The sequence below is a fragment of the Salvelinus alpinus genome, chromosome 26, assembly GCF_045679555.1.
Source record: "Salvelinus alpinus chromosome 26, SLU_Salpinus.1, whole genome shotgun sequence".
NCBI classification, from domain to species: Eukaryota; Metazoa; Chordata; class Actinopteri; order Salmoniformes; family Salmonidae; genus Salvelinus; species Salvelinus alpinus.
In genome coordinates this window covers 29,479,490-29,503,630 of record NC_092111.1, presented here as the reverse complement: position 1 = coordinate 29,503,630, position 24,141 = coordinate 29,479,490, and the positions used below count along the sequence as shown (strand labels likewise).

The window sequence follows — 24,141 nt, the reverse complement described above, 5'->3', positions numbered from 1 at the left end:
ACACAGTCCAGCTGGTGACTGAAGTCAGCTTGCAGGTGCCTGGCTTGCCACAAGGAGTTGCTAGAGTGCAATGGGACAAGGAAATCCCTGCCAGCCAAACTCTCCCCTAACCTGGATGATGCTAGGCCAATTGTGTGCTGTCTCCTGGGTCATGGCTGGCCATGACTGCCTGGGTCTGTAGTGATGCAGTGCCTTAGATTGCTGGACCACTCTGAAAGCCCTAAATTGACAGTTTTTATGGGGATTTTTATGCTAATTAGATTTCCGCGGGGGCGCGGACATCGACCTTTTGAAGAAAACACATTGTAGGCGGGGTTTATGACTTTGTGGCTGTGGTAACTACTGACAACCCCCAGCTGCGTCCGCCGCTGCTGTGACTGTCCTGCCTGGCTGCCCGGTGTCTGCTACGCTGCTCCCCGCTCTGCCCTGCTCCTTCCCTGGATCCAAAGCCCGCCTCGGCTACCGAACTCCCAGTGAATGCACTAGTCAGCAACCATGACAGGCATCGCCGCCGCGTCTTTCTTCTCCAACTCCTGCAGGTTCGGGGGTTGTGGGCTCCAGTTCGAGTCTCTGGCCGAGCTCATCGTCCATATCGAGGACAATCACATCGGTGAGTTGGGGAAGGAGAGAGGTAGCATAGTTAGCTAGCTAGCCCAAATGCTAGGCTAGAAGAACACGGTTCCATTGCATTCCGCTATGCCTGCCTGCTTGCTACCCTTTTGCTGCAAATGCAGAATAAAAAATGAGAAAACAAACTTCCCCTCGGATTTAGTGGATGGGTTTAGTTTTGCATTATTATTATGCAGCAAGGGCGTAAGTTGATCTATTTTCTATTAAACTAATAACGTTGTCATAGGTGGCTAGGCTAGCATAGTCTAGCCAGGCAGAGGTTTTGCATTGGTCGCTGTGTTTACGTTTAGGCCCGTGTTACAATGCAGCGGAGCACCTTTCGCTGATTGAGATTTATCTCTCGCCATTTATCTCTCGCCACAACAAGTACTCAGCTGTTCTCACCCAGAAAATGCGTTAAGATAATACTTAATTGTAAATTATAATTGATTTGACTCGACTCAGTTACAACTAGAATAATAAATGCCGCTAGTTTAGTAGTAGACTTGTACCTATCAGGTAGCCTATGTTTTGTTTGTAAGTCAGAGTTGATCATATTATTTTGTTGTTGTCAGCTGAAATGTTTTGAATTTTGTGCCAGCAAAGTTGTTTCCCCTTTTTCTAGATAGATTGTTTCCAGTCTGCAGTCTCAGGTGCTTGATTTGCAAAAATGTAACGATACAATGTTTCAACTTGTTGCAGATTACCACAAAATAGGCGCTCGTATCATTTGCTTGGCTTTAGGCGATATGCTACAGTTCAAATTTGCAGCAATCATGAATCACATTTAGACTGCACTCATTTTATATAAAAATATAAATGGTTATTAAACATATGCCTATGTATCAGTATCGTACAACGCAATATTTTCACCATAAGCTATTGCGCATAGTTATCATAACTACGAGGCCTTAAATGGTTTTTGGTAGCATATTAAACCTCTGTCTGAGTCACTTATCACAAAACAGCTGCGGCAATGAGTCAAATATTAGGTTATCTCGTAAGAATAGGCCAAATCGGATGATCAATGCTATCTATGCATGAAAGATGCCAGGTCAGACAATAACATGGTGATTTACTCCAAAACACCACAGGGTTCTCAGAAGAGGAAGTCCACAAATGTGTCCTTTGGTCTGGTTGTCTCAGGAGCACGGAGGCCCCTAAATCAGACATCTTATCTAATCTTGCCTTTAGATAAAAAAAACGAGTCCTTTCATCATGTGAGGTAATAACATTTAGGGCTATGTATTTTGCAACATTAATGCCAATGTTATGCCCATCGCTTATGTCCATGTGTTTCATACCAGCATGGACACATGGAGGGGGCGGGCAAGGGATGCTCCACTGAGCTGGTCTCCATGGAGACAGGCTGTCACAGAGGGGGATGGGAGCATGCTATTGGCCGAGGGACAGCACACCTGCTGCCTCTCATACAAAGAAGGCTCCGCCCCAGCCAGCTGTGACCGTGATGTTGTTTAATTACAGGACAGGGGTGCAGTGGGGGTTTTGGTGGAGATGTGGCAGAAGACCTATCATCACCATACATCATATACACACTCACATCAGCTGATGAGAGAAAGGGTCAGCTATCTATCTCAGAGAGTAGGTTAGCTCAGAGCCTAGCAATATTATTATCTCTGGTAGGCTGGGCTTAGAGCAGTGAGCACGCATCCACATACTGTATACAGACACACACACATACTTGACTATTGTTGTGGGGACCTAAAATAGATTTCCATGCGAAATCCAATATTCACTAACCCTTAACTGAACCCAAACTCCTAACCCCTAAACCTAATTCTAAACCTTATTGTAACTCCTAAGCCTTTAGGCTTGTTTTACTATCCTTGTGGGGACATTTGGGGACTTCCGGTACCCACGAGGATAGTAGATCAACACACACACACACACACACACACACACACACGTTTGGTATTACTATACGTGTGGGAACCTAAAATGTATTTCTATTAAAAATACATTTGACCTAAACCTAACCCTAATTCTGACCTTAAACCTAACCCCTGAGCTTAAAATAGCCATTGTCCTTGTGGGGACCTGGGAAATGTCCCCACAGGGGAGAATTTTCCTTGTTTTACTCTCCTTATGGGGATTCCTAGTACCCACAAGGATAGAAATACAACCCCCTCCCCCCTCCCCACACACACTCACCATCTGGCTCCTAAGGCAGCTGAGCAGAACAGGGGTCACCGGTCTGATCAGTGGGGTCAATGAGTCGACCCTACAGCTGCATCGCTACAATGACTGACACCATTAATAACACATAATCAGATCAATACTCTCGTTAGATCTGTCCAGCCAGCAAGGAGTGTGTGTTTGTGTTTTGTTGTTTGTCTTTGGTTCCTCTTGTGCTCTACCAGTGCAGTATATTCACCATTCAATTGTTAACAAATCAATCATTACAATACAGAAGATGAGTATTCTCTGTGCAGGTGAACAGACTCATTTCATTAGTGATATGCTGGGTTGTCCACCAGGACTCAGACATGTTCAGCTGCAGAGAGTGTGTAGTCCATATTTAGAGATACAGCGCTGCCATCTAGTGTCAGAGAATCTAATAGTATGCTGTTCATCATCTGCTGGAACTCCAGTACCATTGATAGGGTTTATTTGGTGGCATCATGCTAGGTTTTGTTGCAGAATTTTGAAAGGGAACTCTGTCATCAATATTAACGGGACCTCCTGTAAAGAAACCTTGATATCAAAGAGCCTTCCCACCACAGACGAGAAATGTACTGAACAAAAATATAAATGCAGCATGCAACAATTTCAACGATTTTACAGAGTTCCAGTTTATATACGGAAATTAGTCAATTTAAATTAATTCATTAGGCCAAAATCTATGGATTTCACATGACTGGGCAGGGGCGCAGCCATAGGCCCACCCACTAGGGAGCCAGGCCCAGCCAATCGGAATGAGTTTTCCCCCCGCAAAAGGGCTTTTATTACAGACAGAAATACTCTTCAGTTTCATCAGCTGTCCAGGTGGCTAGTCTCAGACGATCCTGCAGGTGAAGAAGCCTGGTCCTGGGCTGGCGTGGTTACACGTGATCTGCGGTAGTGAGGCCAGTTGGACGTACTGCCAAATTCTCTAAAACGACATTGGAGGCGGCATATGGTAGAGAAATGAACATTTAATTATCTGGCAACAGCTCTGTTGGACATTCCTGCAGTCAGCATGCCAATTGCACACTCCCTCAAAACTTGAGACATCTGTGGCATTGTGTTGTGTGTCAAAACTGCACATTTTATCATGGCCTTTTATTGTCCCCAGCACAAGGTGCACCTGTGTAATGATCATGCTGTTTAATCATCTTCTTGATATGCCACATCTGTCTGGTGGATGGATTATTTTGGCAAAGGAGAAATGCTGACTAACAGGGATGTAAACAAATGTGTGCCAAAATATTGAGAGAAGTCAACATTTCTGGGATCTTTTATTTTGTCTCATGAAACATGGGACCAACACTTTACATGTTGCGTTTTATATTTTTGTTCAGTGTCTATATAGGACAAATGATCATCTACAGACATTCAGTGGCCCTTCAGGACTGTGCACGTTTGTGTTTCTAAGGTACTGGGTTGTCCTGTATGTAGGTTACATGTATGATCATGTCTTTAAGTTAGGTGTGTGTGTGTGTGTGTGTGTGTGTGTGTGTGTGTGTGTGTGTGTGTGTGTGTGTGTGTGTGTGTGTGTGTGTGTGTGTGTGTGTGTGTGTGTGTGTGTGTGTGTGTGTGTGTGTGTGTGTGTGTGTGTGTGGTCAGAGAAGAGCAATGTAGTGATGTCAGCCTTGGCTAACTATGTGCCAGACTGCCAGTGTTCTGTTGTCTTTACCTGAACAAGTACATACATGCCTCGCACCTGAAACCACCCCTTCCCCTGTCCTACCTAGAGAGAGGGGATGAAAGAGGAGTGAAGGAGAGGGAAACAGAGAGGGAGAGGCAGAGATGCCACACACAGTGCTTCCTAAATTGGTAAATGTTGCTAGTACATCTTGTCTCTGTTACTCATGTATCCTGTTGGCTGTCAAATGTAACCTAGATCTAAGGTTGTTGTGTATGTGAGTCTGCTAATATAATGTAATCATAGTACAGGCACTGTATATCTGTCTGTGACCAGAAGGGGCCAGTGTAGCACTGTTTCTTTTCACTGTTGTGTTAAGCGCTTACTATTGCTTACTGACTACTGTACTGTTGCTGTTCCAACTTTGGAGTGTGTCTCTATAGTTGAAAAAGGCATCATTTCCTGTGTTATTAGTTTGTCTTAACTCCATTTTTGGAGTAGGCATATGTGTTTTTTTCTTGTGTGATTACGTTATGTGTGTAGGATGTGAAAGCAGTGATTTAATCCAGGACCTGGATGGAGGTGGGAAGGAAGGGTGGAAGGTAGGGTACACTGTATAAGTATTTGAACAGGGTCCATGTTTGTTGTTGATGCCTGGTGTGCTGGTGGCTATTTCCTCTCTCCCCCTCTGAACTCAATGCTGAGGTGTGACATGGAAGGTGTGTGTGTGTGCTCCAAATGACCTGTCTGGGCGTAACGAGGCAATTAGTGTGTCCCAGAATGGAAAATACACCACCGCAACACACGCACACCCTCAGAAGTCACAGGGCCTGAAAGCCCCAACATGCACTGGGAAGTCTAATTACAGAGGGGTGTACCCTCCCTCTCTTTCCCCACTCTCCTCCTTTTTCTCTCTTCCCTCTCTCTCCATCCGGTGCCTGCTGCTTCAGAAACACATTAAAACACACTCTGGCTTAATTAGCAGTCTGGAAAACAAGACCCGCATTCTTGGCCTGCTGTGACACACACATACACACAGTTTTGTATTGCTCTCCTTGTGGGGACCAAATAATTGATTCCCATACAAAATACTATTTTCCCTAAATTTAACCTTAACCCTTAACCTAAGCCTAACCTTAACCCCAAACTCCTAACCCTAAAACTTTACCTAAACCTAACCTTAACTCCTAACCTTAATTCTAACCCGAAGCCTAAACCTAAGCCTAAAATAGCATTTTTCCTCATGGGGACTGGCAAAATGTCCCAACTTGTCCGAATGTTCCTTTTTTTACTATCCTTGTGAGGACTTCTGGTACCCACAAGTATAGTTAAACAAAAAAATGCACACACAGGTGGGGCCTTATCTTTGACCGGTAGGAGGTAGTAGTAGACTGTTGGTCAGAAAAGCAATGTTGTGTTGAAGTTCGTAGAGTGCTGTTTGATGGGTAGCTGATTTAATGACAGGAACACTAATTTGGACTATATTTATGCCCCCAATTTACACTCTTATACGCAGGAACACACCCATGCCACACACTGTCTTTTGGAGAGAAATGGACCAGTGTGACACAAGCTCCGTTTGATTGAGTTTTTTTGTCATTTAGCATACCCTCTTATCCAGAGCAACTTACAGTAGTGAGTGCATACATTTTTCATACTTGTCCCCCTTGGGAATCGAACCCACAACCTTGGCGACGCAAGCACCATGCTCTACCAACTGAGCCACACGGGACCACTTCTGTGGGTGGGTGGGTGTGTGTGTGTGTGTAAAGGTAAAAGTGGCGGTATCAGGAGTGTACTTGCTTCCTGTCCTGCTAGGTGAACGGAAGCCATAAAGTTGGGGAACATTTATTGCTCTCCCCGTCTCTGCACCTGGTTTACTTAATTCCCCCATCCCCAATGTGCTAGAGTATGTGGTTAGCTTTGGGGAGCTTGACATTAGGGCTGGGCGATATGGCCTAAAAACCATGTCTTTATTTTATTTTTTACTTATGGGCGATTGACCATATATATCTAAATGTTTTCTCTAAGCGTTGTTGTACAATTTAAAGGTCAAATACACTGCATTTCAAACAGGTAGCAATAATCGAACGAATTCAGGGCTTGTGACGTTATACCTAGGCTAAATACAAGCCTTCCACAACCATAAGACCCACTAATATGATTTTATCAAAATAGTTTAACCTATTTTTGCTGTTGCAATATTCACAGATCTGGCTTTCAAGTCTGTCTATAAAGCAGTAGTGGTGCGTGGGTAAAATCACTGAAGATAAGACACTAAAAAAGCCATATTACAACCTATGTTGTGATAATTATGTTTGCTCTATAACCCGTTAGTTCATGCAAATTAATTACTTAAAAATCATACAATGTGAATTTCTAGATTTTTGTTTTAGATTCCGTCTCTCACAGTTGAAGTGTACCTATGATAAAAGTTAAAGACCTCTACATGCTTTGTAAGTAGGAAAACCTGCAAAATCGGCAGTGTATCAAATACTTGTTCTCCCCACTGTATTTGTTTAATCACAAAACCGGAGAGCAAACTCTGTCTGGCGAAAACCCACAAAGCAAATATTGAATACAAACAGTTATCACCTGCAGCATGGTCAAGCAAGTTAATGTTTTCGACAGTTTACTAAACTACTGATTTAGAACCACGGAGTTACCGGAAGTCCGCACAAAGACAACAGACACATTGTCTCTGCTATTCCAGCACCATTTCAACATCAACATTTAAACATCATCAAATCAACAAGGCTATATATGGTTCGTTTAATACACTGAAAACAAACTTACAGATACCAAAAACAATTTAGTCCAATCAATGTTGCTAAATGGACGACGCCGGAGAAGATGGCTGACGTTTTACATGTTCCTAACCGATTGTGTTTTTATGTTTTTTATTTTATTTTTTATGTTCGTTTTAACTTATTTTTTAAACTTATTTTGTACATAATGTTGCTGCTAACGTCTCTCATGACCGAAAATAACTTCTGGACATCAGAACTAGAGGTTGACCGATTTATGATTTTTCAACGCCGATTATTGGAGGACCAAAAAAGCCAATACCGATTAATCGGCCGATTTTTATTTATTTATTTGTAATAATGACAATTACAGCAATACTGAATGAACACTTATTTTAACTTAATATAATACATCAATAAAATCAATTTAGCCTCAAATAAATAATGAAACATGTTCAATTTGGTTTAAATAATGCAAAAACAAAGTGTTGGAGAAGAAAGTAAAAGTGCAATATGTGCCATGTAAGAAAGCTAACGTTTAAGTTCCTTGCTCAGAACATGAGAACATATGAAAGCTGGTGGTTCCTTTTAACATGAATCTTCAATATTCCCAGGTAAGAAGTTTTAGGTTGTAGTTATTATAGGAATTATAGGACTATTTCTCTCTATATGATTTGTATTTCATATACCTTTGACTATTGGATGTTCTTATAGGCACTTTAGTATTGCCAGTGTAACAGTATAGCTTCCATCCCTCTCCTCGCCGCTACCTGGGCTCGAACCAGGAACACATCGACAACAGCCACCCTCGAAGCATCGTTACCCATGCAGAGCAAGGGGAACAACTACTCCAAGTCTCAGAGCGAGTGACGTTTGAAACGCTATTAGCGCGCACCACGCTAACTAGCTAGCCATTTCATATCGGTTACACCAGCCTAATCTCGGGAGTTGATAGGCTTGAAGTCATAAACAGCGCAATGCTTGAAGCATTGCGAAGAGCTGCTGGCAAAACGCACGAAAGTGCTGTTTGAATGAATGCTTACGAGCGTGCTGGTGTCTACCATCGCTCAGTCAGACTGCTCTATCAAATCATAGACTTAATTATAACATAACACACAGAAATACGAGCCTTAGGTCATTAATATGGTCGAATCCGGAAACTATCATCTCGAAAACAAAACGTTTATTCTTTCAGTGAAATACGGAACCGTTCCGTATTTTATCTAAAGGGTGGCATCCATAAGTCTAAATATTCCTGTTACATTGCACAACCTTCAATGTTATGTCATAATTACGTAAAATTCTGGCAAATTAGTTCGCAATGAGCCAGGCGGCCCAAACTGTTGCATATACCCTGACTCTGCGTGCAATGAACGCAAGAGAAATGACACAATTTCACCTGGTTAATATTGCCTGCTAACCTGGATTTCTTTTAGCTAAATATGCAGGTTTAAAAATATATACTTCTGTCTATTGATTTTAAGAAAGGCATTGATGTTTATGGTTAGGTACACGTTGGAGCAACGACAGTCCTTTTTCGCGAATGCGCACTGCATCGATTATATGCAACGCAGGACACGTTAGATAAACTAGTAATATCATCAACCATGACTAGTGATTATGATTGATTGATTGTTTTTTATGAGATAAGTTTAATGCTAACTAGCAACTTACCTTGGCTTCTTACTGCATTCGCGTAACATGCGGGCTCCTCATGAGGCAGGTGGTTAGAGCGTTGGACTAGTTAACCGTAAGGTTGCAAGATTGAATCCCTGAACTGACAAGGTAAAAATCTGTCGTTCTGCCCCTGAACAAGGCAGTTAACCCACCGTTCCTAGGCCGTCATTGAAAATAAGAATGTGTTCTTAACCTGTTGAGGATAGAGGGCGCTATTTTCACTTTGGGGAAAAATCGTGCCCAATTTAAACGGCCTCGTACTCTATTCTTGCTCGTACAATATGCATATTATTATTACTATTGGATAGAAAACACTCTCAAGTTTCTAAAACCGTTTGAATTATATCTGTGAGTAAAACAGAACTCATTTTGCAGCAAACTTCCTGTCAGAAAGTGAAAAATCTGAACTCGAGGCTCTGTTCCAGGGCCTCCCTATCAATTTGCTTGAAATGTATGACTATACATGCACTTCATACGCCTTCCACTAGATGTCAATAGGCAGTGAGAGAAGAAATGGAGTGTATAGCTATATCTATGGTCAAAAGAGAGGTCTTGGAATGACAGGACCCCAATTTCCTTTGTTCAGGAAGACGCGGGAAGGACATCAGCTTTGGCTTCTGAAAAGCTTTCCTTATAGACGGCTAATATCTCCGGCTTTGATTTTATTTGATAAATGTGATAATATCATCGTAAAGTATGTTTTTTCAATATAGTTTTATCAGATTATTGAAATTTCTTCGGGAGTTTTGGCGTGTTCCGTTCTCTGCGTTTGGTGACGATGGACAGCTTCGCGCCACTTGGCAAGTTTTGGTTGCTAATTCGAGAGGGAAAAAGGACATTCTAAAACCAAACAACGATTGTTCTGGACAAAGGACCCCTTGTGCAAGATTCTGATGGAAGTTCAACAAAATTAGGACCCATTTATGATGTTATTTCATATTTCTGTCGAAAATGTTTACTATTAGTTAACGCCCAGATTTTGGGCGCTCTCTCGCTATAACGTAAGCTGTATGTCGTACTAAAGTTATTTTTAGAATTCTAACACGGCGATTGCATTAAGAACTAGTGTATCTATCATTTGCTGTACAACAAGTATTTTTTAGTAATGTTTATGATTAGTTATTTGGTCAGAATAGGTGAGTGTCAGAAATATATCCGGAGATTCTGGAAAATAGTTGCTACATTTTCACAATGTATAACCACGGATTTCAGCTCTAAATATGCACATTTTCGAACAAACCATATATGTATTGTGTAATATGATGTTATAGGACTGTCATCTGATGAAGTTTATGAAGGTTAGTGAAATAATTAATATCTTTTGCTGGTTTTGTCGCTATCGCTACTGTTGCCTTGAATCAATGCTGTTGTGTGGTTGGCTATTGTAGTATGCTAATATAATGCTATATTGTGTTTTCGCTGTAAAACACTTAAAAAATCTGAAATATTGGCTGGATTCACAAGATGTTTGTCTTTCATTTGCTGTACACCATGTATTTTTCATAAATGTTTTATGATGAGTATTTAGGTATTTCACGTTGGTCTCTATAATTACTCTGGCTGCTTCGGTGCTATTTCTGATGGTAGCTGTGATGGTAGCTGCAATGTAAAACTATGATTTATACCTCAAATATGCACATTTTTCGAACAAAACATAGATTTATTGTATAACATGTTATAAGACTGTCATCTGATGAAGTTGTTTCTTGGTTAGTTTGGTTGGTTCTTGGTTAGTTTGGTTGGTTTTGTGCAAGCTACCTGTGCTGTGAAAGAAATGTCTGTGCTTTTTTGTATTTGGTGGTGAGCTAACATAAATATACGTGGTGTTTTCGCTGTAAAACATTTTTAAAATCGGACATGTTGACTGGATTCACAAGATGTTTATCTTTCATTTGCTGTATTGGACTTGTTAATGTGTGAAAGTTAAATATTTCTCAAAAATATTTTTTGAATTTCGCGCTCTGCCTTTTCAGTGGAATGTGGGAGCCGGGGCTAGACAGGTTTAACTGACTTGCCTAGTGAAATAAAGGTGTAAAAAAATACCGATTTCCGATTGTTATGAAAACTTGAAATCGGCCCTAATTAATCGGCCATTTCGATTAATCGGTCGACCTCTAATTAGAACAGCGATTACTCACCACGAACTGGCAGAAGCTTTTTTTTCCTTTAACGAGCACGACGTGAAGGACATACTGCTTTCCCGGGAACAGGCCCAAATCCCTGTCATTGGCGTGAAGAAACGATGGAGAAAAAAAAGACGGAGGTCAGGCTGCCTAATGAGAATTCGCAGGTGATCGAATAAACAGCCCCTGCCTTCCTTTCTTCTAGCTAACGTGCAATCATTGGAAAATAAAATTGACGACCTACGAGGAATATTAAACTACCAACGGGACATTAAAAACTGTAATATCTTATGCTTCACGAAGTCGTGGCTGAACGACGACATTGTCAACATACAGCTGGCTGGTTATACGCTGTAACGGCAGGATAGAACAGCGGCGTCTGAGAAGACAAGGGGTGGCAGACCATGCATATATGTAATCAACAGCTGGTGCACGATATCTAAGGAAGTCTTGAGGTTTTGCTTGCCTGAGGTAGAGTATCTCATGATAAGCTGTAGACCACACTATCTACCTAGAGAGTTTTCATCTGTATTTTTCGTAGCTGTCTACATACCACCACAGACTGATGCTGGCACTAAGACCGCACTCAATGAGCTGTATACCGCCATAAGCAAACAGGAAAACACTCATCCAGAGGCGGTGCTCCTAGTGGCCGGGGACTTTAATGCAGGGAAACTTAAATCTGTTTTACCAAATTTCTATCAGCATGTTAAATGTGCAACCAGAGGGGGAAAAAAACTCAAGCCCACCTTTACTCCACACACAGAGAAGCGTACAAAGCTCTCCCTCACCCTCCATTTGGCAAATTTGACCATAATTCTATCCTCCTTACAAGCAAAAATTTAAGCAGGAAGCACCAGTAACTCGGTCAATAAAATATAAAAATATTTAAGTTTTCTAGCACAGACTGAAATATGTTCCGGGATTCTTCCAATGGTATTGAGGAGTTCACCACATATATCATTGGCTTCATCAATAAGTGCATCGATGATGTCATCCCCACAGTGACCGTACCTACATACCCCACCAGAAGCCATGGATTACAGGCAACATCCGTACTGAGCTAAAGGCTAGAGCTGCCGCTTTCAAGGAGCGGAACTCTAACCCGGAAGCTTACAAGAAATCCCGCTATGCCTTCCGATGAACCATCTAACAGGCAAAGTGTCAATACAGGACTAAGATCGAATCGTACTACACCGGCTCCGACGCTCGTCGGATATGGCAGGGCTTGCAAACCATTACAGACTACAAAGGGAAGTACAGCCGAGAGCTCCCCAGTGACACAAGCCAACCAGACGAGCTAAACTACTTCTATGCTCGCTTCGAGGCAAATAACACTGAAACATGCATGAGAGCACCAGCTGTTCCGGACGACTGTGTGATCACGCTCTCCGCAGCTGATGTGAGTAAGACCTTTAAACAGGTCAACATTCACAAGGCTGCAGGGCCAGATGGATTACCAGGATGTGTACTGCGAGCATGTGCTGACCAACCGGCAAGTGTCTTCACTGACATTTTCAACCTCTCCCTGTCCGAGTCTGTAATACCAACATGTTTTAAGCAGACCACCATAGTCCCTGTTCGGAAGAACACTAAGGTAACCTTCGTAAATGACTACCGTTCCGAAGCACTCACGTCTGTAGCCATGCTTTGAAAGGCTGGTCATGGCTCACATCAACACCATTATCCCCAAAACCCTAGACACATTCCAATTTGCATACCGCCCTAACAGATCCACAGATGATGCAATCTATATTGCACTCCACACTACCCTTTCCCACCTGGACAAAAGAAACACCTATGTAAGAATGCTATTCATTGACTACAGCTCAGTGTTCAACACCATAGTGCCCTCAAAGCTCATCACTAAGCTAAGGACCCTGGGACTACACACCTCCCTCTGCAACTGAATCCTGGACTTCCTGACGGGCCGCCCCAGGTGGTAATGGTAGGTAACAACACATCCGCCACACTGATCCTCAACACAGGGGCCCCTCAGGGGTGCGTGCTCAGTCCCCTCCTGTAATTACCGACAATGACGAGACAGCCTATCGGGAGGAGGTCAGAGACCTGGCCGTGTGGTGCCAGGACAACAACCTCTCCCTCAACTTAACCAAGACTAAGGAGAGGATTGTGGACTACAGGAAAAGGAGGACCGAGCACACCCCCATTCTCATCGACGTGGCTGTAGTGGAGCAAGTTGAGAACTTCAAGTTCCTTGGTGTCCACATCACCAACAAACTAACATGGTCCAAGCACACCAAGACCATCGTGAAGAGGGCACGACTAAACCTATTTCCCCTCAGGAGACTGAAAAGATTTGTCATGGGTCCCCAGATCCTCAAAATGTTCCACAGCTGCACCATTGAGAGCATCCTGACTGTTTGCATCACTGCCTGGTATGGCAACTGCTCGGCCTCTGACCGCAAGACACTACAGAGGGTAGTGCATATGGCCCAGAACATCACTGGTGCCAAGCTTCCTGCCATCTAGGACCTCTACCAGGCGGTGTGAGAGGAAGGCCCTAAAAATTGTCAAAGACTCCAGCCGCCCCAGTCATAGACTGTTCTCTCTGCTACCGCACGGCAGGCGGTACCGGGGCGCCAAGTCTAGGTCCAAGAGGCTTCTAAACCGCTTCTACCCTCAAGCCATAAGACTCCTGAACGTCTAATCAAATGGCTACTCAGACTATTTGCGTTGCCACCCTCCCCTCTTTTACGCCGCTGCTACTCTGTTATCTATGCATAGTCACTTTAATAAGTCTACCTACATTACCTCAACTTATATTTCCCTCACTAACTTTAAGCATCAGCTTCCGAGCAGCTAACCTATCGCTGCAGCTGTACATTGCCCATCTGTAAATAGCCCATCCAATCTACCTACCTCATCCCCATACTGTTTTTATTTACTTTTCTGCTCTTTTGCACACCAGTATTTCTACTTGCACATCATCATCTGCACATCTATCACTCCAGTGTTAATTTGCTAAATTGTAATGACTTGCTACTATGGCCTATTTATTGCCTTACCACCTCACGCCATTTGCACACACTGTATATAGACTTTCTTTTTTTCTATTGTGTTATTGACTGTATGCTTGTTTATTCCATGTGTAACTCTGTTGTTTGTGTCGCACTGCTTTGCTTTATCTTGGCCAGGCCGCAGTTGTAAATGAGAACTTGTTCTCAACTAGCCTACCTGGTTAAATAAAGGTGAAATAAAAAAATTACCTCGACTAACCAGTGCCTCTGCACATTGACTCTGTACCGGTACCCCCTGTATATAGTCTCACCCTACTTGTAGACTAGTTGAACGCCAATGCCATCCTTTTCTATTTCATGTTAGCAAAACGGTCTATGACTCTGTCATGTGGTACACTTTTACTTTTTGTTGTCATAGGCTACCTAAGTCAATCAAATGTATTTATCAATCAAATGTATTTATAAAGCCCTTCTTACATCAGCTGATGTCACAAAGTCCTGTACAGAAACCCAGCCTAAACCCCCAAACAGCAAGCAATGCAGGTGTAGAAACACGATGGCTAGGAAAAACTCTCTAAAAAGGCAGGAACCTAGGAAGAAACCAAGAGAGGAACCAGGCTCTGAGGGGCGGCCAGTCCTCTTCTGGCTGTGCCGGGTGGAGATTATAACAGTATATGGCTAAGATGTTCAAACGTTCATAGATGACCAGCAGGGTCAAATAATAATAATCACAGTGGTTGTAGAGGGTGCAACAGGTCAGCACCTCAGGAGTAAATGTCAGTTGGCTTTTCATAGCCGATCATTCAGAGTATCTCTACTGCACCTGCTGTCTCTAGAGAGTTGAAAACAGCAGGTCTGGGACAAGGTAGCACATCCGGTGAACAGGTCAGGGTTCCATAGCCGCAGGTAGAACAGTTGAAACTGGAGCAGCAGCACCACCAGGTGGGGGGGGAGAGTGTGAGAGGGAGAGAGAGAGAGCTTAAATTCACACAGGACACAGGATAAAACAGGAGAAATACTCCAGATATAACAGACTGACCCTAGCCCCACGACACAAACTATTGCAGCATAAATACTGTGGCCCCGTCCGACGATACCCCCGGACAGGACCAAACAGGCAGGATATAACCCCACCCACTTTGCCAAAGCACAGCCCCCACACCAATAGAGGGATGTCTTCAACCACCAATTTACTATCCTGAGACAAGGCCGAGTATAGCCCACGAAGATCTCCCCCACGGCACGAACCAGAGGTGGGGCCGCCAATCCAGACAGGAAGACCACGTTAGTGACTCAACCTACTCAAGTGACGCACCCCTCCATGGGAAGGCATGGAAGAGCACCAGTAAGCCAGTGACTCAGCCCCCTGTAGTAGGGTTAGAGGCAGAGAATCCCAGTGGAGAGAGGGAAACCGGCCAGGCAGAGACAGCAAGGGCGGTTCGTTGCTCCAGTGTTTTTCCGTTCACCTTCACACTCCTGGGCCAGACTACACTGAATCATAGGACTTACTGAAAAGATGAGTCTTCAATAAAGACTTAAAAGTAGAGTAGGTATGTACGGCAGGACCAAATCGGAAAGATAGGTAGGAGCAAGCCCATGTAATGCTTTGTAGGTTAGCAGTAAAACCTTGAAATCAGCCCTAGCCTTAACAGGAAGCCAGTGTAGAGGGGCTTGCACTGGAGTAATATGATCAAATTTTTTGGTTCTAGTCAAGATTCTAGCAGCCTTGTTTAGCACTAACTGAAGTTTATTTAGTCCTTTATCCGGGTCGATGGAAAGTAGAGCATTGCAGTAGTCTAACCTAGAAGTGACAAAAGCATGGATTAATTTTTCTGCATCATTTTTGGACAGAAAGTTTCTGATTTTTGCAATCTTAAATAGATGGAAAAAAGCTGTCCTTGAAACAGTCTTGATATGTTCGTCAAAAGAGCGATCAGGGTCCAGAGTAACGCCGAGGCCCTTCAGTTTTATTTGAGATGACTGTACAAACATCAAGATTAATTGTCAGATTCAACAGCAGATCTCTTTTTTTCCTGTGACTTAGAACTAGCATCTCTGTTTTGTCCAAGTTTAAAAGTAGAACATTTTCCACCATCCACTTCCTTATGTCTGAAACACAGGCTTCCAGCGAGGGTAATTTTGGGGCTTCACCATGTTTCATCGAAATGTACAGCTGTGTGTCGTCCGCATAGCAGTGAAAGTTAACATGATGTTTCACAAAAATACAAAATATATAGTGAAAACAATAGTGGTCCTAAAACGGAACCTTGAGGAACACCGAGATTTACAGTTTATTTGTCAGAGGACAAACCATCTACAGAGACAAACTAATATCTCCGACAGATAAGATCTAAACTAGGCCAAAACTTGTCCATGTAGTCCAATTTGGGTTTCCAATCTCTCCAAAAGAATGTGGTGATCGATGGTATTAAAAGCAGCACTAAGGAGAGTAAAGATGCTTGCCGGGGGGGAGGGGTCGGTTGGATACTGCTCGGGCGTAGGTGCTACATATGCTGATCGTGATGGTTTGGTGCGCTTTCTTACCTTTTTATTGAATTCCGTGTTATGCAGGCCACCTTAGGAACTACAAACGAGAGGAAGGCGGGGCTTTCATTTACTTCCTGGAATGTCAAAGGTTTAAACGAACCAATTAAGAGAGGCAAGGTCCTAGCCCACTTGAAAGCACTCTCATCTGATATTATATTTTTGCAAGAAACCCATCTGAAAAACAATTCTCATAGCAGACTTAAAATGTAGATGGGTGGGGAAAGTGTATCACTCTAACTTCTCTGCCAAAACGAGGCACAGCGATTCTGGTACGGAACGGAATTCCCTTTCTACATAGCACCACTATTGCGGATAAAGAGGGCCGTTATGTGATCGTAATAGGAGAGATCCACTCTACTTCTGTAACTCTACTAAATATCTATGGGCCAAACATTGATAACCCCTCTTTTTTCAAAAGTCCTTGCCCTGATTCCAGATATCTCCCATACTAACCTGGTCATTGGAGGGGACCTTAACTGTGTGCTAGACCAATATTTGGATAGATCCTCTACCCGGTGTACCCCTACCTCCTATTCAAGCGAATTCTTGAATACCTACATAAAAAATTCTAACTTATTTGATATATGGAGGATCTCTAACCCTACGGGTAGGGAATACTCCTTTTACTCTCATGTTCACAATGTTTATACCCGAATTGACTACTTTTTGGTTGATGCGAAATTACTCCCCTATACCTGTAATGTGAGGTATCATGATATTATAATCTCTGACCACAGTCCACTCACCTTCTCCCTGAGATTGGGTGACATCGTACCAAACGAGAGGGTCTGGAGGTTGAATCCTCAGCTCCTCACAGAACCAACATTCTGTGAACATCAAACTTCTTAAGTGTAGGGGGCAGTATTTTCGTTTTTGGCTAAAAAACGTACCCATTTGAAACTGCCTATTTCTCAGCCCCCAAAACTAGAATATGCATATAATTGTCAGATTAGGATAGAAAACACTCGAAAGTTTCCAAAACTGTCCAAATTTTGTCTGTGAGTTTAACAGAACTGATATTGCAGGCTAAAACCTGAGGAAAATCCAATCAGGAAGTGCCTCTGTTTTTGAAACCTCTCTGTTCTTCTGCATCCCTATCACCCATTTAAAGGGATATCAACCATATTCCTTTTTCTATGGCTTCCCTAAGGTGTCAACAGCCTTTAGACATAGTTTCAGGCTTTTATTTTGAAAAATGAGCGAGAACCATCACATTGCGTAAGTGGATAGGTGGGGGCTCTCAGAGTGAGTTGTGCGCAACAGAGAAAGGCGGCCATTGTTACTCCCGGTCCTATTGAAAAACCAACACTCCCGGTTGATATATTATCGAATAGATATTTGAAAAACAACCTGAGGATTGATTATAAAAAACGTTTGACATGTTTCTGTGGACATTATGGATATTATCTGGAATTTTTGTCTGCGTTGTCGTGAACGCGTTTTCCTGTGGATTTCTGAGCATAACGCACATAACGAACGGAGGTATTTGGATATAAAAATATCTTTATGGAACAAAAGGAACATTTGTTGTCTAACTGGGAGTCTCGTGAGTGAAAACATCCGAAGATCATCAAAGGTAAACGATTAATTTGATTGCTTTTCTGATTTTCGTGACCAAGTTACCTGATGCTAACTGTACTTAATGTTTTGTCGAGCGATCGATAAACTTACACAAACGCTTGTATTGCTTTCGCTGTAAAGCATAATTTCAAAATCTGAGACGACAGGTGGATTAACAAAAGGCTGAGCTGTGTTTTGCAATATTGCACTTGTGATTTCATGAATATGAATATTTTCTAGTAATATTATTTGACTGTGGCGCTATGCTATTCAGCGTTGCTGATGACAATTATCCCGGATTCGGGATGGGTGGTTCAGAAAGGTTAAAGACAAAATTACATTTTTCTTTGATACCAACGACAACACAGAGACTTCCCGAGCATTATTGTGGGAAACACTGAAGGCTTATTTGAGAGGCTGTATCATCTCCTTTCAGGCTGCCAGGAGTAGGCAAAACAGAGACAAAATTGTAGATTTGGAGGGACAAATTCACTTACTGGATAGGGAGAATGCTAGCCATAAAATGTTAATATAATTAGATTCTCTCAGCTAAAATTGCTAAATCTGTTCTCTATGCCAAGCAAAAATATTTTGAGTTTGGTGATAAACCACACAAATTACTCGCCAGACAACTTAGAAAAAATGTGAGTGACCGAATGATTCACAAAGTTAAATCTGCATCTGGGGAATTACTCTCTTCCCCCAAAGACATCAATGACAGATTCCGTCAGTTTTACGAGACTCTATATACATCTAAAGCGGATCTTAATCCCTTAATTATGCAAAACCTTTTGGAGGACTGTAATCTCCCTGCCCTGAACCAGGAAGATTCCAACTTCCTGAATATGGAAATATCTCTTGGAGAAATTCGAGAAACAATCAAATCTCTAAAGAGTGGCAAGATCCCGGGCCCAGATGGATACCCTGGTGAACTCTATAAAACATTCAGCAACATGCGCTCTCCCTACCTGCACAAAATGTTGTTTCAGGCCAATGAGGATGGAGCTCTCCCACCTACTTTGGATGAGGCGTTCATTACAGTTATACATAAGAAGGGTAAAGATCCGGAAGAGGTAGTCATATAGACCATTATCTCTTATTAATACAGACCAAAAGATTTTAGCAAAAACTCTGGCTAACAGGCTTAGCACTTTAATGGGCAAATTGGTCCATTCAGAACAGACCGGCTTTATCCCTAACAGAAACTCATTCTTCAATCTCAGGCGCCTCTTCAACATTATGTATGCTCAGAGGTTACCCAACGTGGACCTTGCCGTTATATCTCTTGACGCCGAAAAGGCCTTTGACCAAGTTGAGTGGTCCTATCTATTCAAGGTCCTACAGAAATGTAATATTGAAGATGGGTTCATAAATTGGATCCAGCTTTTATATAGGAACCGCTGTGCGAGAATACTCACTAACCAATCATTGTCGCCCCAATTTAACCTTTTATAGAGGGACAAGGCAGGGTTGTGCGCTGTCGCCTATGCTCTTTGCTCTAATTATTGAACCTCTCGCTCAGGTGATCAGATCTCATGCAGCAATACACGGCTATAATACTAAAGATACTCTAAATAAGATTTCCCTATACGCAGATTACATTTTCCTCTATGTAACAGAACCCCAAGCCAGTTTTCCAGCTATTCCTGATGTGATTAATTTGTTTGGTACCTTCTCGGGATACAGAATAAATTGGAACAAGAGCGAATTAATGCCCATATGGTTGCAAAACACCTCTTGAGAAAATGAGAAAGAGAGAAAATGATTCGATGCCGACATATCCTTCTAGCTGATTTACACGCTGAAGCTATGTTGCGCTTGGTGACCTTTGACTGTTTCATCCTAACATCGTTGTTGCCGACGTGGATAACAATATCCCTATACTCTCTACACTCGGCAGTTTTAGCCTTAGCCAGCACCAACTTCAGATTAGCCTTAACGTCAGTAGCCCTGCCCCCTGGTAAACAGTGTATGATCGCTGGATGATTCGTTTTAAGTCTAATGACTAGGGTTTTCAATTTGTCAGAGCTAATAGTGGGAGGCTTCGGCGTCTCAGACCCCATAACGGGAGGAGGAGAGACCAGAGAAGGTTTGGCCTCTGACTCCGACCCGTTGCTTAATGGGGAGAACCCGTTGAAAGTTTCTGTCGGCTGAATGAATGACCGGATGAGCATTCCTACAGCATTTCCTTCCAGAATCCATGAGAAAGTTGTCCGGCTGCGGGGACTGTGTGAGTGGGATTTATACTACAATCTGTACTTATTGATGGTACAGACGCTGTTTCGTCCTTTCCTACACTTAAATTACCCTTGCCTAACGATTGCGTCTGAAGCTGGGCTTGCAGCACGGCTATCCTCTCCATAAGGCGATCGTTCTCCTGTGTATTATGAGTACAGCGACTGCAATTAGAAGGCATAATGTTAATGTTACTACTTAGCTTCGGCTGGTGGAGGTCCTGATGATCCACGTCCAGATGAAGCGTCTGGGGTGAAAAAGTTGTATGAAAAAAGTCAAGCGAGGGGAAAAAATGTAAATATAAAACGGTAATTAAAAAGTAAAAACCATAAGGTTAGCAACAAACCGCACAGCAGCACGTAAACAAGTCTACAAGTTGTGACCGGAAATGACGCCAAACAAATGACGCCAAACAATAAGTAAGATGCTTGCTAGCCTAAATTCCTCGCATGGACAACAATGAACCACTAAGTTAGCTAGCTGGTTAACGCGAGCCTACATCTAGGCCACATATTGAACTTCAATCGTCTCAGGCCAGTGGCACAACATATTCATTTATGGTTAGATTAGGAAAGTGCAGATTTAGCATGCTAGCTACTGCTGGACATCAACACAAGCAGACCAGAAATTGACACGTTTTCCATATTTTTGGGGGGGATTGCTCTGTAGCCAAATCCAAACTGGCTGCACCATGGCAACCCACAATTTGCTAATTTGCTAATTCCTTGATCATTGATTTTTATCAAGGGAGGCCAAATGCGTGTTGGCATCAATCAAATGCTACATCAGCAACATGTTATACTCATTTGTTCCAGACAGCATCCTATACATGGGCTACATACTGAGACAGAAGGGCGCTGTTTCCCTCAGATTATTTCTCCGGTGAGATTCAGCCAGTTGCGAATTGACGGAAAATTATGAAAACACAGAGAGAATTTTTATTGTATAATTTTTTATTGGTCAAATATTTGGAGAAGCCTGGCATCCATGAATACATGCCACTCTGAAAATTCCCTTTTTAGTTACAAATTTAACAAGAACCATGCATAATACACATTCGATAATAATGACTAACTTCTTGTAGCAGGCACAGGTCTTATCAACAATCTCTCAAGCCCACGTGCTAGTGATTAGCCAGCTAATCTTTATATTTCAGTTTAGCCAACAATCTATTTACTAGCTAACAAGGTTGAACAATTGAATTGTTATGAACACACCCTTCTGTCTGTCTCCAACTGTTTGAACAGCATGTCCACTTTGTTCAGATGTTGAAATCAAGTGGCCTACCTTATTTGTCAGAATGAGAAATAGAACTAGTTGCCAATTCCGTGTATATAATTATTTTATGCTTATTGCACATTTTTTAAACGGTCTTTGGCTATAATGCTTCTACCGGTACTTGGTACCCCAATGTCGCAACAACCTGAGGATTCATTTTACAGAATCAATGTTCATTGATACTCTCGTTTTAGTAGCGTCTGCTCTGCGCACAATGTGAGTAGTTGAGACATAAAAAGGGTATCGTTAGAAAATGTATCTTCTCTATTACAGTAAAATAATGTTTTACTGTGATTTGGTGTCCATTTGACCGATTCTGTTGGACCAAACCTCAAATACAGATGGTGAGTTTAAACAACTTTTCAGAGAGGAAGATGTGATCTCTCAATTTTGTTGGCATGAGATGCAGGGGGAGGGGCTTGGTGTATGTGTAAACCATAGCGGAGGAGGCGAAGCAACCTCTTTCTAAAATATATTTTGGACCTAATCTTGTCGCCTGCCTTCCCGCCTTTGGGAGAACAACTCCCATTGTTAGGGCGGAGACTTGCATCTCATCATTATATACAGATCTCTGGTGTAAATGGGAATGTGCACAGAGGAGCAAAGGACCAAAAATACACCACGAGAACAAGCAGACATAAACACTCATAAAAACAGAAAAATAACTAAACCTTGATTCTGGCGATACGGGAATTTGGAATATCATGCAAAAACATACATTTAAATTAATCAAATTAATTAGATCTATCGCCCAGCTCTACTTGACATTCTGTTGTATGCTAGCTAGGTCGAAACACTGCATTCTGTTAATTAATAAAGCCCTTTAAAACTCCTGCATTACCTAACATTGTTGTTACTAACATTTAGAAGTACGAGATACCAAACCCGGTCACAAGGATGGCGAATTTTTTAAATTCCGTCTCCCACTAAAATATTTAGGGAAAAAATGCTTTTTGTTCCATAAGTGAGGTACGAAGAACTATCTTTAGAATACCTTACAGGCAATTCAGAATGTAGATTGAGGACCTCTACTGAGGAATGTGGTTGTTTTGCATGATTGTGTTGCGTAGGGTTAGCACAGTATTTGTATTTTATTGGTGTATTTCCTATGGTCCTACGCTGCCGTAATTGTGAAATCCAGGGCTCCCTTGTAAAAGAGACCTTGGTCTCAATTAGGGATGCACGATATATCGGTGAACATATCGGAATCGGCTGATATTAGCTAAAAATACCAACATCAGTATCGGCCCGATGTCTAGTTTAACGCCGATGTTAAAAATCGATGTCAAAGCTGACGTGCATACCAATATAACGTAGGTACATGATGTAATGACTCCACGTAAAATTTTGTGGTTCACTTGCCACACAGCATTTCTAATCTAGCCCACAATGTCTGCTGTGTGGATCGATCAGTCAACAAGTGGAACAGTCATTTGAAAGAGTAAGAAAATTGCAGCGAGACAACTCAATGGCGAAATCCATTAAAGCCAAGACAACGGAATTCATTGCCCTTGACAATCAACCGTTCTCAGTCGTGGGTGATGTTGGCACCGGTACACACTACCAAGTGCGCTATTTTTCAGATGTTGCCCTACCAGAGTTACACAGTAATAGCGTCACTGCTATTAGCTTCACGACATACATACTATGGAACGCCGTTTGGGTCTTTGCGTGTCAAAAAGGATACAGTAGCACTGTCAAAGCTGTACAAAAAAGTCTGCAAACGCCGGCCACGAACGATGTGTTTACAATACCGCATTGGTAATAAAGCATAATTTGTTCGACCACAACTTCTGGGGTAGCTAGCTTTAGCTTGGTACCTAGCTAGCACCAATACAACCAGCCTGAAAACAATGACCAGTAGAAACTGCAGTAATTTTCATAATTCTTAGCAATGATTTAGGAATCTTTGTGAGTAAGTATTAGCTAGGTTGCCACTTGTTCGCCTATTGAAATTGAACTTCAGTTCATGAAAATAAATAGCTAGTCAGCTATTTTACCCTGTTGCCCAAAGCTCACGTTATAAGCAGCCATCTGGCTAGTGAGGCTCGACCGGACCGGGTTATGTGTTGTGAAGCTAGCCATAATAAGGATTAGGCACAATAGTGGAATTTGCGGTTTGCCTTCAAAATAAAAGTATGTAATTGACAGTGATGCAAATTAATACAAATAGTAGAATTATGCCATACCTTTATTTTGAAGGCTAACCGCAAATTCCACTATTGTGCCTAATCCTTATTGTGGCTAGCTTCACATAGATGGGTCCCACCCCCATTAATCAAATAAGAACTGTCTTATAAATTAGGGTTATTTTAGATGATGACGCCAAGCTATATAGTTAGCTAGCTAAACGGTGTAGCCAAACGGTGTAGCTAGCTAACTATATAGGTACTGAAACAGATTTGTCGTTTTGCTATGTTTTTGGGGAAGAACATTGTTTGCATCCATGAGATAGCTAGCTTTTTTTTAATGACCAGCGCTGTAGGTGCACGAGAACTTTACCAGCATCATAGCATACGTATCGATGAATCGTTGTGACATATGAAATACGATTGATAGTGTAATCAATGTGTAATAAC

The 24,141-nt window shown here is 42.2% G+C and overlaps 1 protein-coding gene across 1 annotated transcript in view; it reads left to right on the top strand.

Annotated features, from left to right (window-relative positions):
* Positions 1 to 358: 358 nt before the first annotated feature.
* Positions 359 to 24,141, top strand: part of LOC139555114 (juxtaposed with another zinc finger protein 1-like) — a 42,821-nt gene continuing 19,038 nt past the window's right edge. The window contains exon 1 of the mRNA XM_071368604.1: positions 359 to 610. Within this exon, the coding sequence (XP_071224705.1) occupies positions 496 to 610 (115 nt within the window). The 5' untranslated portion in view covers positions 359 to 495. The remainder of the gene's footprint in view (positions 611 to 24,141) is intronic.